General features: G+C 32.8%; 1 protein-coding gene across 1 annotated transcript; it reads left to right on the forward strand.

Annotated features, from left to right (window-relative positions):
• LOC109716146 lies at positions 17230 to 18390 on the forward strand. The gene has a single exon (XM_020241467.1). It carries the CDS (start codon positions 17328 to 17330, stop codon positions 18258 to 18260), a length of 933 nt encoding a protein of 310 aa, XP_020097056.1. The 5' UTR covers positions 17230 to 17327; the 3' UTR covers positions 18261 to 18390.

A 20183-nucleotide genomic window follows, 5' to 3' on the forward strand; every position in this document is an offset into this window, starting at 1 on the left:
TCCGACTCTCCTCCACCGTCTCCGACGACGATGCCTTTCTCGTCCTTCCTCGCCCTTCTCGTCCTCTTCCTCTCCACCCTCCTCTGCCGTCTCCGACGACGACGCATCTTTGCCGGCGCCGACGCCGACACCGTGGAGGTCACTACGGCGCTGCAGCCTCGGAGCGGGGGGTCCTTAGCGGCATCGTCGCCGGCGCCGTGGCCGTTGGCAGAGAGGGGTGACAAAAAAAAATTATTAAAGAAACAAGAAAAAAAATAAAGATAAAAATTTATAAAAAAAAAATATGAAGATGAAATTGTATCGTTAACTATAAAAAAAAATTAAAAGTTGTATTATTTAAGATGTAAACTGCAGCTTTAAGATGAAAATTACACTCTTTAAACGAAAATTACACTATTTGGGAGATATTTATACTGTTTCTCTTCTTATTGCACACTTTCAGATGTAAACTGTATCCATTAAGATGAAAGTTACACTCTTTAAACGAAAGTTGCACTCTCTTTGAGAGATATTTACATTGTTTCTCCTATTCTTGCATTCTTTGAGATGTAAATTGCACCCCTTCAAGAGATATTTATACTGTTTCTCCTCTTGTTGCACTATTTCTCCTCTTGTTATACTATTTTTTATCTTAAACTGCACCCTTTAAGAGAAGAAACAGTGTAATAAGAGGAGAAATAGTGCAACAAGAGAAAAAATAATACAACAAGAGAAGAAACAATATAAATATCTCTTGAAGGGGTGCAGTTTACATCTCAAAAAGTGCAAGAATAGGAGAAACAGTGTAAATATCTCTCAAAGAGTGCAACTTTCATTTAAAGAGTTTAACTTTCATCTTAATGGATGTAGTTTACATCTAAAAGAGTGCAATAAGAGGAGAAACAGTATAAATATCTCCCAAAGAATATAATTTTCGTTTAAAAAGTGTAATTTTCATCTTAAAACTGCAGTTTACATCTTAAGCAGTGCAACTTATAATTTTTTTTATAGTTAAAGATGCAATTTCATTTTTATCCTTTTTTTCTATAATTTTTTATCTTTATTTTTTTTCTTGTTTCTTTTATAATTTTTTTGGTCACCAGTCTTTGCCAACAGCCATGGCGCCGGCGACGATGCCGCTAAGGACCCCCCGCTCCAAGGCTGCAGTGCCGCAGCAACCTCCACGGTGTAGGCATCGACGAAGATGCGTTGTCGTCGGAGGCGACAGAGGAGGAGGGAGATGGAGAGGACGAGAAGGGCGGGGAAGGGCGAGAGAGGCGTCGTCGTTGGAGATGGTGGAGGAGAATCGGAGAGGGAAAAAAAAAAAAAAAAAGAGTTGCAGCACGGTCTCGGTGGGTTCGGAGGCGAGGAAGGTGGGGGGTGCGTGGGCGAGGGCAAGGGCGAGGGCGAGAGCGTGAGGGTGAGAGGCGAGGTGGACCATTTCCGCCTCCGCCTCTGCCTCCGCTACTTTTTTCGGCGAGAGAAAAAAAAAAGACGAGAGAAACGAAGAGGAGAGAGAAAAAGGAGAGAGAAAAAGTAATAATGGTATTTTGGTCAGTTTGCTGAAAATTCGGATCGAATCTGCAAAATAAAAAAAGGTGGCCCAGTTTTGCAAAAGCCCAAAATTAGTGGATTTTTTATGCAAATTGGCCTTTTATGAATTTAGGATGGGAAATGTAAAATTTATAATCCCTTTTGGCGTATGTGTGTGTGTGTATATATATATAGAGAGAGAGAGAGAGAAAGAGAGAGTAGGTCTTGTGTGTTATTAGGAGCACGGAGGCCTCCGTGTTCTAAGCTATTTTCGATGATGGGACTTCCAAATCAACGATCGACTTCTCTAGACTTTATCTAGCGTATTTGAACTTAGGTACGGTGTCTAACGACACTTTTAAATGTCGGTACAAGTCAAAAAAAGTGCTACTAGTTAAATTACAGACACTTTTTAAAAGTGTTGTTATATGCGGGGTTGCTATAAGTAGGGCCGCCTTAATATTTGGTACACACTCCTCCAGCGACCTATGGCGGGGGATATGTGGCGATCGTAGCCCTCTACGGCCGACCGAATTCCAGCCGTCGGAATCTTATCTCGTCGGCTACGGCGGCATAGCAGGAGAAGGGGAGATGGTGTTCAATTTTTTTTTCCTGGTTATTTGTAATCGAGCCGAGTGGGCTGGGTGTGGTTGGTTGAGTACAGAAACATTTTGTTTTTGATTGTATTGGACTCTATATTTAGGCATTATTAAATTTTTTAAAAAAATTTTGGTATAAATGGGACACTTATATAAAAGTGTCCAAAAAATGTATCCTTATAATCTAATTCTGTTGTAATGTAATAGACCCAAAGGGGCTATGGCCCTCTCAACTTTTCAATATTTGCTTTGCAGTCCTTTGGTAGGTTATAAATTTTTAGTTAATTTAAAATATATGGGGCTTTATTATAAAAAGTTTTTAATGTTAGTATAGAGCTCTCTTTTTCCTTATGTGTTTTATAGGTGAAAATACGCTAAAAACCTCTTAATTATAGTGCATTTTAGAATAAGTTCTTTCAACTTTAAATATTTTATTTATACATTCTTAACTTTCTAATTATTTTTTATGAGTTAATTTATTTAACTAAATAAAATAACTTGCTAAATTTAATAGTTCTAGTAGATATTAGTCATGAATTGTTATTATTTTATTAACAAAAATTAAAAAAATTAATTCGAACTAAATTACTATTAGATTTAGAAAAATTCTTAAGTTATTTGATTAAAATAAGATAAATATAATAATTAGAAGTTAAGAAAGTGTAAATAACGAAATAAATTTAATATTTTTTAACATTAATTATCTAATCACTAAATTTTTTTATTAAAAATTTTAGTTAAACTTTTATTTATTTGTTAAAATTTTTCTTTGTACATATTTTGGCCCCCGTCGTTATTGAATCCTGGCTTCGTCCCTATTTGAACTATCTAGAAAATAAATTTTGTGATTTTTCAAAATTATTTACCTAGTGATCGAAATGACACAAAATCAACGGTTGAAAATAAAAGCCTCACAAAAAGTTATAATGTAACACTAAAATTTTCAATAAGAGATATTAATCTTGTTGTATATGGTATAAAGAATTTTCTATCAATTTCATCTGATTTGAATACTACTACACCATTAAACTTCCAAACACTATACATCAACCATTAAAAATTATTTAGTTTAAACCCTTTCGATCACTAGGTAAATGATATCAAAAAATTGCAAAATTTATTTTCTAAATACTTCAAATACGCTATATCAAGTCTAACGGAGGTGATTGTCGGTTCAAAAATTTCATCATCGAAAACGGCTTAATTAGGAGCACGGAGGTCTCCGTTCTCCTAACAGCACACAAGATACTAATATCATCCTAACTCTACAATTTCTCATCCAAGAGTTAAAAATTTGATAGTAAAAAATCAAATACTATCAATAGTATTTCAGCCCAACTCTGTATGTGTATAGAAAGAGAGAGAGAGAGAGAGAAAGAGAGAGTACATTTCATATGCTTTCGAAAGTACGGAGGTATTCATACTTGTAAGTTATTTTCGATGATGAGACATTAGATTTGACGATCGGCTCCGTTAGATATGATCTACGCTATTAGAATTATTTAAAAATAAAAATTTATAATTTTTGACATCATTTACTAAGTGATCAAAGGGTATCAAAAATAACTATTTTTAATGACTGATGTGGGCACGTTTAGATGTTAATTTTATGCATGCATGATAAACTTTAGGGTGCGTTTGGTTCGCATTATGAAAGATTACTAGGAATAAAAGATATCCGAGAATCTTATTCCTATCCATCCTATTACTAAGAATGTGAAATTTCTGTATTTGGTTCGCACGGTAATATTAATTAGCCATGTTATTTAATATTATAAAAAATATACAATTTATTTATTTATTTATTTATTTATTTAATTTTAGATAATGTTACCAAAAGTTTCAACATCTATTTAGAAAAAAGGAAGAGAGAAGGTATAAGTTAGAGAGATAGAGCATAATTAAACAAATAGAAAGAAAAATATAGTCGAAATTAGAGGGAGTGAGAGAGTTGAAATTTTAGAAAGAGAGAGAGAGAGAGAGAGAGAGAGAGAGAGAGAAAGCTTAGTTTAGAGAGAGAAAAAAAAGTTGAATTTTAGAGAGAAAAATAAGTTTAGAGAGAGATATAAGGTTAGAGTGTAAAGAAAAATAATATCAATTAGCCGACGGGTAGGAACAAAGAAAGAGATTAGACATATTATGATTACCCCAATCCATTAATATAAGAATACCCACCCTCCCTCAAGAGAATGAGATTAGTATTTTGGGGTGAATCTTATTCCCAAGTGAATCCAATATTACCAACTAGATTACTTAGTGCGTTTAGCCAAACACCGTCATATTTTTTTATTCCCATTGGATTACTAGGAATCTTTAAAAGATAGTGCGAACCAAACACACCCTTAATATAAATTTAAAGGATTACGATCTTTGGTTTCTTGATACTCCAATTTCTCTATATCATATCTGATAGCTCGCAAATGGCTGGAGAAAAAAATATTACTTTTGAAAAGTTGACCTTAAAAGTGATTTTTGAATTAAATTGCTAGTTTGACTATAAATAGAAAATAGAAAATTGCACTTAAATTTGAATTCAAATTCATATATTGAATAAAATTTAAATTAGCAGTTGACCTGAAATTTTGAATTCAAATATGAATTCATAATTTGAATTGAAATTCAATTTTGAATTCACATTTCAAAATGAATGATTGAACTCATTATTCAAATTTAAATTCCTAATGTAAACTTTAAATGGAGATTAAATTCATATTCAAAACAACATAAAAATTTAAATTCTAATTCTAATTTGAATTCATAGCTTGGATGTAGAGTAAAATTCAAAATTTGATTAAAATTTTTTAATTAAAATTTCACTGCTCAATTTAATCTTAAATTTTAAATTTCAAAATAAATGTAATTTTAAATTTAAATTTATAATATATATACAGAGAGAGAGAGAGACAGAGAGAGAGAGCTAGGCTCCTACACTTTCGAAAGTACAGAGGCCTCTGTCTTTGTAAATTAATTGTTTTCGATAATGGGGTAGCCGATTCGGCGATCGGCTTAATTAGACATGATCTACACTATTGGAATTATTTAGAAACTAAATTTTATAATTTTTTGACTTTATTTGCCTTGTGAACGAAGAGACTCAAAATGGACGGATGAAAATAAAAATCTCACAAAAACTAGTGATAAAAGACTCAAATTTAAAATCGGAAGTATTGTTTTTTCTCTTGATATTAAGTAGAATTTTCTATTAAAGTTTCATATAATTTGGATTCTTCTACACCGTTGAACTGTCAAATGTGCCACATCAGCCGTTAAAATAGTCATTTTTTAGACTCTTTGATCACTTGGTAAATGATGTCAAAAAATTATGAAAATTTGGTTTCTAAATAGTTATAATATCGTAGATCATGTTTCAAATGCTCTATTATCAAAAATAACTTACAACCATGGAGGCTTCGGTACTTTCGAAAGTGTAGGAGATGTGCTCTCTCTCTCTCTCTCTCTCTCTCTCTCTCTCTCTCTCTCTCTCTATATATATATATATATAGTTGAGCTAGAATACTCTCAAAAGCACCGAGAGGGTGGTGCTTTTGAGTTTTTAGCCATTGGATGGAGAGATGTAAGGTTGGGATGATGGTGGTAGGTGGTGGTAGATGGTGGTAGGCGGAATAGTGTTTAATCAAGGGCTATTAGTAATCAAGGAGTAGATCTAAGGGCTAGAAACGTAGAAGCACCACGGGGTTGGTGCTTCTAAAAGTATTCTAGCTCAATTCATGATATATATATATCATGAATTGAGCTAGAATATTCACAAAAGCACCAAGAGGGTTTGTAGCCTTTGGATGGAGTGATGTAAGAGTAGGATGATGGTGGTAGGTGGTGATAGATGGAATAGTTTTGATTTAAGGGATAATTGCCTATATACCCCTCAGGCGTTTGAAAATATTCGATTTACCCCTACTTTTTTTTCTTTCGAAAATATCCCACATATGTTCCACCGTTATTGCAAAATACCCCCGCAGTTATCTTCTGTTAAGTTAACTTGGATAAAACTTGAGTTAAATATCTATCACAGTTAAAAAAAAAATTAAAATACCAATTTTGCCCTTAACTTAAAGGCAAATAAGAAATGTTGGTGACGGTAAAGGGGTAAAGTGGAAAAGACCAAAAACTTTTTGTGCCCTTGACTTTAAGGGCAAATAAGAAAGTTAGTGATGGTGGAACGTAGAAAGGGTATTTTCAATATTAGCCTTTTAAGAGGGGTAAATCAGAAAGTCGAAAATTTTTCAGGAATATAAAAGTAATTGCCCCTTGATTTAAAAGCTATTATTAGTCAAAAAGTAGATTTAAGGGTTGGAAACCTAGAAGCATAAGGGGTTGGTGCTTCTAGATGTATTCTAGCTCAATTCTATATAACTTAGCGAGTATAGAAAGTTATCTAATTATATGAGATGACAAAATAATAACAAAATAATAACTAGAAGATAAAGCCAAAACATATTTGAATAATAAAAGAGAAAACAGATTTTTTTTCAGTGGAGCAGTGATCAAATTCAATGCAAATGAATCATACGAATTTTAACTAATCGGCAGTTTTATGAAGAGCAATACTACTTGTACATTAAAAAAATAGAGTATAAATTTTTAATGCATTGGTCTAGAAGTTTAAACACCTCTCTGAATATTTAATATACTAAAACAATATTGATAAGACTAGTATAAAAATATTGACCTTTGGATGTATAAATATCAGATTTATTTGTACTGTAGAAGTGTAAATAGCATTAATTGCTCTTTGAAACGTTTGAATTAATATCATAACTAATTCAGTTACTAGCATCACCTTGAGTTGTTAGCAATGGATATGATGTGCCAGGTTTTGAAATTAATAATCATCTTAAAGTTACCAACCAATCCTAGCGCAAGTTGTAAAGGATTTGACGGTTGGTATATGAGATTTTAAGTTCGAAATTTATTTGTTTCGTATTTTTAACTAAATTTATTTTTTTTAAAAATAAGCGAAACTAGTAGCATACTATCTTTCTAGCTAACAATAATAGTTGCATATGACCAATCGTCCCTAGAGCAAATGGTAAAGGGCTTGGTGGTTGGTATCCGAAACTCAAGTTCGAATTCTAGTTGATTCACATTTTCCAGCTAAGTTTATTTCTAAATGAAATAAAACGAAACAGGTCCTATCACTCAAAAAAAATAATAGTTGCATATGGGAGACAACATAAAATCTTATAAACTGTATATAATATGGTAAATATCTTCACCTATCAGTTAAAGCATTTCGGTTGGATTCGAATCCTTTATCATGCTATCAATGATCCAAACCTCTTAATTTCTTACCAGCCCCATGACCATGTTCCAGTACCATGTAGCAAGCTATCAAGATACGATGTTAAAATTAATATTTCTTTATTGTGTACAAAATGGAAATTTGATCTGCGCATAACGTAGAGGATACCTCACCTTATCAACTAACTTAATAATGACCATGCTAGATTGGTGCCACTGCATGGTGAGGCCTCTGGCGTTCCAAGGAGGCGTTCTCGATCTTTTAGCAAACTTAGTTATTATTGATATAAAGGTGGGGGAGATGTATGTAGTTTAACAAGAGCAATGATACCAAGAGTAAAAAAAGTAATTTTTCACTATCTAGGTCAGGCAGGCACGTTTCCAGGCGTAAATTTTTGCTGTGTAGGAAGTAGGCTGTAGGCACCGTATCAGTTAATTAAGTGGTCCGCACATCTATAATTACGTTAATTAATTAAATATAAAATACATAATAAATCATCATTAAATCTGGCTTTAATGTTACCACCTGTATTTTATAACGGACCCAAGTTTCAGCTGCCAAGTGTCGACACCCGGCATCTTCCGGAGACCCGCTTGGCTTGTTTGGATGCATGGATATTTGTTTTGACACATTTTTTATTTACTCGGTAAAATTAATGCTATAATTAGTAGTTGCAAAATTGGTAGTGACAATTTTGAAAAATATCTATGATATTTTATAAGTTTGAAACCGCCTCTATATTTAATTGATGATAAGACAAATATATTTATTCTTACTTAACTTAGTTTATAAACAATTGGATTATAATTATGTCATTAATATGAAATTATTATTATGTCCTTAACAGGAAAAATTTTAGAATACAACGGGTATATTAGTGACGTGGCGTAACAAACCAATCAAATTAATCCTTTTAAAAATATATGACCTATCATGATTGTAAAAAAGTATTTTTATTATACTTTTGTTTGAAAGAAGAAATGTGATTGACTTGTTATTGATAACGTGGTGCAAGTGTGATAGTGTAAAATTCCTCCCTTCACAGACAGTGTTGGAGCGCTCCCTTCTACTCTAGTACATGTTTTTCTTGTTGGTAAACTTCAAATAGTTATTGGCGCATGGGGCTTAGCTCTTTTTTACTTTATCATTTTTTAATGTAAAATTTTTACTTTTTACTTTTATGATTTAATTTTTATTTGTCAAAAAAATTATATGAAACAGAATAATAAAGTAAACTTTTTAAAAAAATTACAAAGTGGGAAAGCAAAAAAAGGCACTAAACTATGGGGAGACAAATGTAACTTTATGAACCATTGTATAACAAAATGAAAATGAGTTAAACGACAAGGGTGCAAAATAAAATTTTTTGAACTATAGGATGATAAAATGAGCTTAATCACAAGTAAGCAATTTAAAGTTTTCCTTTTTTCTAAACAAAAAGCAAAGTCTAAATATTTAATGTGAGAAAAAATTATCATATTTTTGGAGGAATGTGTCCCATATAAAAGTGTCAATGAGCTGAACACAAGCGAGTTAGGACCAGCTCGTGCTCGACTCGTTTCATAAACGAGCCGAACACAAATAGGCATGTTAAAGTATTGAGCCGAAAATTTCAGTTCGTATTCGGCTCGTTTATTAATAACCTAAACACTTGGTGGCTCACGAATAATAAGTTAAAAGAATTAGAAATGATATATATATATATATATATATATATATATATATATATATATATATATATATTAGTTATATATAGAGCCTAGGGTTACTATCGGTAGCACGGGGGCTCACGTGCTACCAAGTTGTTTCATTATACGGTTTCAAATCGACGAATCGGCTTCGTTAGACTTGATCTACACTATTGAAAGTATTTGGAACTAAAATTTCATAATTTTTCGGCACCATTTACCTATCAAACGAGTAGTCTAAAATGAACGGCTGAAATAAAAAATCTCATAAAAAATGTGATAAAAGACTTAAATTTAGATCAGAAATACTGATCTTACTTTAAATAGTTGAAAAGAATTTTCTATTAAAAATTATTTCAAATTGGATTATTTTACACGTTAAATTAACAAACGCATCAATCTACATTAAAATGTCAATTTTTGAGACCTTTTGATCACTAGCCAAATGATGTCGAAAAATTATGAAATTTAGTTTTCAAATACTTTTTAATGGTAGTAGATCAAGTCTAACGGAGCGATCGTCGATTTGAAAGCCACATCATTGAAAACACTTGGTAGCACGGAGGACTTCGTGCTACAATAGATATACCAGCCTAGACTCTATAATATTATTATTATATAGTATATATATATATAGTTGAGATAGAATACTCTCAAAAGCACCATAAGGTGGTGCTTTGGGTTTTTAGCCATTGGATGAAGAGATGTGAGGTTGAGATAATGGTGATAGGTGGTGGTAGGTGAATAGTGTTTGATCCAAGACTATTAGTAATTAAGGAGTTATATATATATATATATATATATATATATATTATATACACTACAACAGAATTAGATTATAAGGATACATGTTGGGCCACTTTTGTGGTACACCAGTTGCGTCCATATTTATACCAAAACTTAAAAAATATCTACTAATGCTTGAACTATAAGTCCAATCCACAAAAAATAAAAGGTTACTCTACTCAACCTACCCCACACAACCATTCGGCCCAATTACAAACAGAAAAGAAAAAAAAAAAAAAAATCGATTACATCTCCCATTCTCCTCTCACTCAATCCACTAAAATTCTAGACGAAGTCCCTTCGTCCTCTTCCGCCACCGCAGCCAACGAGAGAGAGTTTCGGAGATTGCTTAATGTTTAAAACGTATTAGTAATTATTAGTTAGCACTCTTTTTAGGTCTATAACGCACTCTTCAACTGTCACTATATATCTAGCGACCCCACATATAGCAACACTTTTTAAAAATGTCGGTAATTTAGCCAGCAGCACTTTGTTTGACCTGTACGACATTTTAAAAGTCTCACTATACACCGTTTTTGTTGTAGTAATATATATATATATATTATATATATATATACTATATATATATATTATATATTATATAATATATGATTTATATATTAATATTATTATATATATAGTATATATGTATATAAGAGAGAGAGAGAGAAGAGAGACGGAGAAAGAGTAGAGCTATTATTCTATCAATTTATCAGAAGCATAAAGTGGTTGATACTTTCGATTTTTTAGCTTTTATAGATCACCCCATTTATCATTTCATATTCATTGGATTAATATTATTAACCAATGGGACCATCAACCCTAGGAGAACCACTCAACCCTAAGGGTACCGCTATCATCCCAACTGCAGAATTTTTTTATCCAATGGCCCTTAATAATTATTCGGTAGTATTATAGAGCTAGGCTGTCTACTATCGGTAGCAGGGGGCCTCACGTGCTACCAAGTTGTTTCAATTATACGGTTTCAAATCGACGATCGGCTTCGTTAGACTTGATCTACATTATTGAAAGTATTTGGAACTAAAATTTCATAATTTTTCGGCACCATTTACCTATCAAACGAGTAGTCTAAAATGAACGGCTGAAATAAAAAATCTCATAAAAAATGATGATAAAGACTTAAATTAGATCAGAAATACTGATTTACTTTAAATAGTTGAAAAGATTTTCTATTAAAAATTATTTCAAATTGGATTATTTTACACGTTAAATTAACAAACGCATCACATCTACATTAAAATGTCAATTTTTGAGACCTTTTGATCACTAGCCAAATGATGTCGAAAAATTATGAAATTTAGTTTTCAAATACTTTTTAATGGTATAGATCAGTCTAACGGAGCGATCGTCGATTTGAAAGCCACATCATTGAAAACACTTGGTAGCACGGAGGACTTAGTGTACCAATAGATATACCAGCCTAGACTCTATAATATTATCTATTATATATATTATATATATAGTTGAGATAGAATACTCTCAAAAGCACCATAAGGTGGTGCTTTTGGGTTTTTAGCCATTGGATGAAGAGATTGTGAGGTTGAGATAATTGGTGATAGGTGGTGGTAGGTGGAATAGTGTTTGATCAAGATATTAGTAATTAAGGAGTATATATATATATATATATATATATATATATATATACACTACAACAGAATTAGATTTAAGGATACATGTTGGGCACTTTTGTGTGGTGACACCTTAGCTTGGCGGTCCATATTTATACCAAAACTTAAAAAATAATCTACTAATGCTTGAACTATAAAGTCCAATCCACAAAAAAAATAAAAGGTTTACTCTACTCAACCTACCCCACACAACCATTCGGCCAATTACAAACAGAAAAGAAAAAAAAAAAAAAATCGATTACATCTCCCATTCTCCTCTCACTCAATCCACTAAAATTCTAGACGAAGTCCCTCTCGTCCTCTTCCGCCACCGCAGCCACGAGAGAGAGTTTCGGAGATTGCTTAATGTTTAAAACGTATTAGTATTAAGTTAGCACTCTTTTTAGGTCTATAACGGCACTCTTTCAACTGTCACTATATAATCTAGCGACCCCACATATAGCAACACTTTTAAAAATGTCGGTAATTTAGCCAGAGCACTTTGTTTGACCTGTACGACATTTTATAAAGTCTCACTATACACCGTTTTTGTTGTAGTAAATATATATATATATATTATATATATATATACTATATATATATATTATATATTATATAATATATATTTTATTTAATATTTTATATTATAGTATATATGTATATAGGAGAGAGAGAGAGAGAAGAGAGACGAGAAGAGAGTAGAGCTATTATTCTATCAATTTATCAGAAGCCATAAAGTGGTTGATACTTTCGATTTTTTAGCTTTTATCAGATCACCCCATTTATCATTTCTATCATTGGATTAATATTATTAACCAATGGGACCATCAACCTAGGAGAACCACTCAACCCTAAGGGTACCGCTATCATCCCAACTGCAGAATTTTTTATCCAATGGCCCTTAATAATTATTCGGAGCACCAACTACTTTATACTTCCGATAGCATAGTAGCTCTACACACTATATATATATATAATTTTTTTGTTTAGATCATACCCATTAGATTTTTATGTAATTGTTGAGACTTTACATGTAAATGAGTTTTTTTATTTTATAATTAAGTTGGGATTTATATTTATGTTGGGCTAAAAATCAAATAAAAAAAGTTTATATTATATTTTATATATATATATATATATATATATATAATTATTTATTTTTATTTATAAATCTAAAATATATGTATTCAAGCTGTTATCAAGGCGAACAAGAGCAAGATGATTTCGGCTCATGTTTGGCTCGTTTATTAAACGAATTGAAAATTTTCATCTCGTATTCGATTCGTTTACTAAATAAACAATTTGATGTCGCGTTAATTCGGATCAAATACAAGTTAACTCAAGAATAGTAAACTGAATTGCCACCCATAGGCCCATAAGAGTGTTGATCCCATGGGAGTACTCTTTAGGGCTTGTTTTGTTCAAAGGTGAAATTGGAATGGATAATGGAATGGGAATGGATTAGAATGGTAATTGGAATGGCCCACTCCCCCAAAACATTTGGTTTATTTGTGGATTGAAAATTGGAATGAGTTATTCACATTTCATTGTTTAGTTCGTATAAACTAAAAAAATTATAGGATACTATAATACTAATTTTACTCTCAAATATAAATTTATATTATTTAAAATTTATGAAAAATATAATACTATTCTCTAATAAGTTTTTCAAAAAAAATATCAAATTTATTTTTAAAAACTTTTATTGATGTGGGTTAGGGATAGGGTTTTGAGAGAGGATATGTTTTTTTTTTTGATGAGAAAGAAGTGAAGAGAAGGAGGATGAGATGGTCACATGGGTTTCGAGAACTTAGTGGGCTTCCGGAATGAAATCTCAATCCGGGTTAGAAGACCGGAATCAAGTTGAAGGCTAATGGGTCATTCCCATTCCAGTCCGAAATAAAAATTTCAAACCGATTCATGCGAACCAAACAAAATTAACCGAATTTGATCAAATCAATTTTCATTCTATACTCAAAATGGATGAACCAAACAAGCCCTTAATAGAGTGTCAAAGTTTACACCCAAAAATGAGTGTACAAAGTAGCATTCATGAGACATCAGGGTCGATCCAATTATCACGTGGCTTCTTCTGAATCGCACATGCGATTGCTCCCCTTGGTCCCCACCTCCCAATTTACAAACCCACCTTAATTTGTACCTCAGGTTCTTGGACTGTACTTATGGTAAGTATCCTATCAAATACGTTAGTCCTTTGCCCTGATATATATATATCCACCCCTTTCAGTTCTCCCGACGCTCGATCATAGGGAATCTTTGGATTTCCAAAAAATATTTAAAAATATAATTTTGGGTTGAAAAAATAATTTTTATTTATTTAATTTTTAGTTTACTGTTTTTTGAGATTTCACAGAAAAGTCTTTTATTATTTTAAATATTTTATTCAAAAAATATAATTAGTAAATAAATATTGAGTCCATTTAGATTGCTATTAACAGTATTTGAAATGTTATCAAGTTTACCACCGTTAGATCTATTCGTAATCAATTGCATCTTTTGAATCATGTTATTTTACTAACACCAGTTATATTCTAGAGAATCACTATCGTATATTCTAATTCTACAATTTTTCATCCTAAGATTAAAACTTAATAACCGACCGTTCCTAGAGCAAATAACAAAGCACTTGATGGTTGGTATCCAAGGTCTCAAGTTTGAATCCTAATTGATTCCTATTTCTAGCTAAGTTTATTTCTATAAATAAAATAAACGAAGTGGTTACCGTGCTACCTACCTCTCAAAAAAAAAAAAGAAACTTAATAGTATTCATATCTAGAAACTATTAAAAATATTCTAATCCAACTCAACAAATATTTTACAAAAAAACTTAAAAAAATAGTTTTATATAATTGTTTGAAGAACTAGACAATAGTAATACAGATATGGTATTATCTTTCACTAATACAGTATATAATTATTGGGAAGGAAAATATTATTATTTGCGTGACTTCCACTCATTTTAAAATTGAAATTTTTTTATAAAATTTTTGGTATGAAAAAAAATAATAAATTTTAATAAAAAGATAGAGAATTTTGGCTGAATGAGATGGCAATAAAAAACAGTTTTACTTGCAAACAAATCTCACAATATTTTATAAACTATATAATTCGATCATTGAATTTTTAAACTTTAAATTAAATTACAAATTTATGATTATCTTCTCGTAATATTTATTTTTATACCAATTAAATATCATCACTTACATTAATTTATAAAAAATATTATAGAATTTATTTATAAATATAGCATTTGTCGATGTCATTTTTTTTTTTGAGAAAAAGATAGCACGCTACCCGCTTCATTAATTTAGCAGATGAATTTAACTACATAGGTTAAGGCAACGTGCCCTCCGAGATCATTCAAAACAATCAAAACAAAAAAGACAAATAGAAACAAAAAAAGAAAACTATAGAAAATAATAATAATAATAATAATCTACTCCTCACTCAGATCCAAGTCATGAACAGCTGCAACACTTAGCTCAAATCCTATTCACATCCCGAATTCGTATAATGGTCAAAAAAGGTCAATGATTGGTGCCTAAAAATAATTTTATTTCTTTTCTGTCAAATCATCCACCAACAGGTTGCGACCCTAGTTAGATCCCTCACAGTTGCCTCTTAGCGGCAGTCCTCAGTCAGAAGCTCCCAGACACCCCTAACCTCGATCCCAGGCACCGATATATGCCTATCTTCTAGATATTGTACATAAAAAATCTGCTGATTATGCATCCGATAAGCAGATAATCAACAATTTATACATTATAGCCGTACATCACGCACTGTTGATTTTTGGACCAGCCTTTTTTTGAGTAAATTGTCAATCGTAAATAGTCTTTTCTTAATTGCTAGCCAAATAAAAATTTCTACTTTGGCCGATGTCAAATTTGTACCTTCCTTCTGGCGTATATTGAAATGTACGAGTTACCTGCTCACACCACCAAGTGGGTACGATGGTTTAACGTGAGCTGTGTAGACACTCCACGGGTTTTATCATGCATTAATTGAAGATACAATAATTAGCTAGGCACATTGCCTCACTAGCTGTATATCTACGCTCACACGATTTTATTAACTCATCATATAATAGTAATGAAGAGGCCTGCATTTTACGGCGGATAAAAATTATAGTAATAATTAATAATAAAAAAATATTAAAATTTTTTTTGTGTATCTTACTTGATATATTCATCAAATGTCATGGCGGAAAAGAAAAATGGAAGCGCATTAGTAAGAGAGAGGGAGGGAGGGAGCGAGGGAAGCAAAAGATGAGAGATAGATAATTGATGAATAGATTAAAGATAAAAAATTAAAAGTCTTGTGAAGGAAAGAAAAATGGCCATAATGAATAATTAGATATAGAGAGGTTAGGATTGTAAGATGATAGTGAGATCATTTAAGCATACTAATTGAAAGTTTGGTAGTAGAATCGTTTGCATTAATTGAAAGTATAGTGGATGGAATGAAAAGGGTTATAATGAATAATTATAAATAGAAACGATAGAATTGTAGATGATAGTGGGACCATTTAAATATATTAATTGAAAGTTCTGTTAGTGGAACCATTTAAATATATTAATTGAATATTTTGTTAATGAAACTGTTAAAATGTACATTGAAAGTTTAGTGAGGGAAAGAAGAAGAGTCACATTCTAGTGAGAGTGAAGGAAAACTTACCATGTGGCAACAAACATTGGGAATTCATGTAAGTTAATAGACATTGAAAGTTTAGTGAGGGAAAGAAGAAGAGTCACATTCTAGTGAGGGTGAATGAAAACTTATCATGTGGCAACAAATATTGGGAATTCATCTAAGTTAATAGATTTTGTATGAATACGAGATTCATATTATCTCTCCTTACAATTTAGATTAGAAAATAAAATTTTATTCATTCCAACTATTATATTATTTTTAAAATGTCATTTAAATACTAGTGTAGAGTTATTATGTTATCGAAAATATAAAAAAAAAAATTGATGCTTCCTAGACCTTTGGATCAAAAATTATACAATTGGGATGATTGCAGTCCCTCCTAGGATTAAGCAGTACCTCTAGAATTAAGTGATCCTCACAGAGTAATAGTGTTAATTCAAAGATTAGAAATGATCAAAGGGGTTGATTTAAGGGCAAAAAGTCAAAAACACAGGATCCTCTATATTTCTGATAGTATAGTAGCTTTGCTCCAAATACTAAATTACTTTGAAGTGATCATTTGATGACTCAACGAGTAGTCATATGATCTCTTAAAAAAAAAGAAAAAATTCTAAATACCACACCTTTGGTTTCACACTCTCTTATTTTAGCACCCTATAGTTTAGAGTGTATAAATTTACTGTCCCGTGGTTTTATTTTTATTTTTTTATTATCTATTTCATTAATTTTTTTTATTAAATCAGTGACAAAGTTAGAACTAAATGGTACTAAAATGAATATTCAAAATAAGTCTAAATGGGGTATCTGAAGTTTTTTTTATATATACTTTAACAAAATATTAACGGAAGCTGGCGAAAAGATAAATATGAAATCACAGGATACTAACTTGATACACTTTAATCACAGAGTATTAAAATAAAAAAGTACGAAACTACACGGATGATATTTGAAGTTTACCCAAAAAATATATATATAATGACTAAATTAGATATCATTTAATTTATTATTTATTTAGAAATAAAAAATAACAAATTTAAAAACTAATTTAATTAGAATAAAGAATTAAATTTAACGTATTAAGTATAATTAAAACAATTAACATTTGGTGACGCGACTAAATTATTTCACATGTACGCGACCAATGGCGGCCTAATTTACCCAATATTTATAATCGAAGACAATGCGGCCGAGAGTGTACCCTGCACGAGTCTTAGGAACGCTCCAGATGGAGCACCAGGAGCAGCACCAGCCTCTTCTCCTCCATCACCCCTCCCAAGTCCTTGCCCCAAACAGCAGCAGCAGCAACAACAACAACAACAACAACAGTAGGAACAGCACCACCAACAACAATAAAAACAACACCGCCCCATTCGCACCCACGACCTTCGCCCGCGTCGTCACGATCCTCGCCCTCGCCGCCGTCACTCTCTGGGCCAACTACGAGGCCTCCAAGGGCTTCCAGCTCACCGTCGTCCCGGCCGCCGCCCGCACCCTCCCCGCCCACCGCTTCAACCTCATGTTCGTCTCCAACGGCCGCGCCGCCCGGCTCGTTCTCAACGCCAGCAACTTCGTCGAGCGCGCGCTCTACCCAACTGAGCTATTTCCGCGAAAGAAAATCTACCGCGTGACTCTCCGGCTAGCCGAGGAGAACTTCACGAATACAGTGAGCGTGGTCAGCCAAAAGGCGTGCGGGCCGAAGGAGTTCACGGTCAGCGTGAGCCCGAGCATCGTGGCAGAAGCGGAAGGGCGGCGGATGAATGAGCTCGTGGCGTCGGCAGTGCTGCGCGGCATGGCTCACGTGTGGCTGCAGGACGGGCAGGGCGCGGCGCCGCGGCCGCTCGTCGACGGCATGGCGGAGTACCTGCTGATGAAGTCGGGCCTTCCGTCTTACCACAATATTTCTGCCCCGAATTACATGCCCCGGGCAATGTGCTGGACCGACCGCAGCTACGTCGCCGTGGCGGGCTTCCTGCAGTTCTGCGAGGACCGGAGGCGCGGCTTCGTTGCGCGGCTGAACCGCGCCATGCGGAAGCGGTGGGACGACGGCATGGTCGACGAGGCGCTGCAGGTGCCTTCTCGCCGACTCTGCTCGGCGTACCTCTCTCATCATTAATTAGGCGGCCTGCAGGAAGGCTTATTAATTAGTTCCTCATGTTTAATCTAATTACGATTTAGTTACTTTGTTTGTTTGTTTGTTTGCTTAATTTGATCGAGAATTTCAATAGAATTTGGTAGAAGATCTAGCGGCGGGGAAAGACTTGAGGTGCCTAGCTAGCTTAATTTGCGTGGCATTAATGTGATGATGTGACTGGAGGGGACAGAAATGGAAGGAATTCTACACTGTCACACTTGCACCACGTCATCAATAACAAGCCAATCACATTTCTTCTTTTCAAACAAAAGTATAATAAAAATACTTTTTTACAATCATGATGGGACATATATTCTTAAAAGGATTAATTTGATTGGTTTGTTACGCCACGTCACTAATATACCCGTTGCATTCTAGAATTTTTCGCTTTTTATGAGCCAAAAAAAAAAAAAATGCTGTAGATAGAGTACGTGTGCATTTCATCATATCTCTCATTCAAAATTTTTAAATTATTTTCTAAATATTTTAATACGATACAAAAATAATAAGATAAATAAATAAATTTAAATTTTTAAAATCTAAAAAAATTAGTCAGATTTTGTTTGTGCTTTACGTAGATCTGGACTATGCAGTGATTGACTTTTGGGTGAGAGAAGGTATTTTTATTTCATGTTTCACTCGACAACGTTTATCGTTAGCTTATTCAGGAAACTTTGGCTACATGGGAAGCGGTTGTTTATTAAGACTTCGAACTGGGTAAAGGGTATCCTAACAAATTCAAAGTATAGTTTGTAAATGAAGTGATTCCAAGCAAGCGAAATCGAGCTCTAATCGCTCAAAATTACTAGTAGGTCAGCTTGGCACCGCGCAACCGGCCTTCCCCTAAAATTTAATAGAGACGAAGCTCGAGCTCAACCCATTCACTAATTTTGCTAGCTGCAGCCTAACTCATTAGACATTAGGGCCAACTTTATATTTAGATGCTTTTTGATTGTATATAGTTGCAACTGCACTACAGCTGTGACTGCATGTAACATCAAATGTGATGCTTGGTTCGATGCATTTAAATTCAATCTTTATTGTTGCAACTAAACAACGGTTATAACTACATGCAAATAGAAGTATAATATTTGGTTTGATACATTTGAATCTAATTACTATAGCTGGAACTGCAGTCGGAGATTCAATTATTGGAATTATATTTAAATTATTGCCCATAGTTCCATGCAACTAGAACAGTTAGAAAAAATAATATTGAGCAAACTATAAACTTCCCTCCCAAGTTATTTTTTATATGAAAAAATATTTGTTTTCTTGCTACACAGTAATTCACACTCTATACATGTAGTATATAAAATTTCAATCATGATTTTCATATTACAAACAATCCAAAATTATTATTTATTCTATAGCATTTTATATTGCATCCGATCAAACAAAATATATATAATTGTACTTTGCTATTTTTAAGTGGTTATATTTCCAACATCTTTGGTATTTCAGTTTACGTCCAACAGATGCCCCTAGGTGGTATGAGAACATAATGAGTTTTTGGGCAACATATGCTAGTATTTTATGCTGCTATAAAAATCGTGATCTAATTGCAAAACTAAAAAAAAGTGACATTTTTTTAAGATTAATGCGAAACCAATGAACTTGTATGCCAAATTGGCCTTTTTTGAATCACGTATATAAAAATAGAAATTCAAGGTAATGGTCTTAAAATGAAAAAATATTAGTTTTGACCTCAAGTAATTATTGAATTACGGCCTAGCTTGCGTTACTAATATCACATATTTAGATATGTACCGTACGAATTACTTGATAGTTTTTTAATTTAATGTATTTTTATATTCATACACACTTACAACAGAATAGGTTAGAGGACACATGTTTGCCGGACACTTGTTGAATAAGTTGTTCCATTTTTTATGCTAAAAACGT

The sequence above is a fragment of the Ananas comosus genome, linkage group 10, assembly GCF_001540865.1.
Source record: "Ananas comosus cultivar F153 linkage group 10, ASM154086v1, whole genome shotgun sequence".
Lineage (NCBI taxonomy): Eukaryota > Viridiplantae > Streptophyta > Magnoliopsida > Poales > Bromeliaceae > Ananas > Ananas comosus.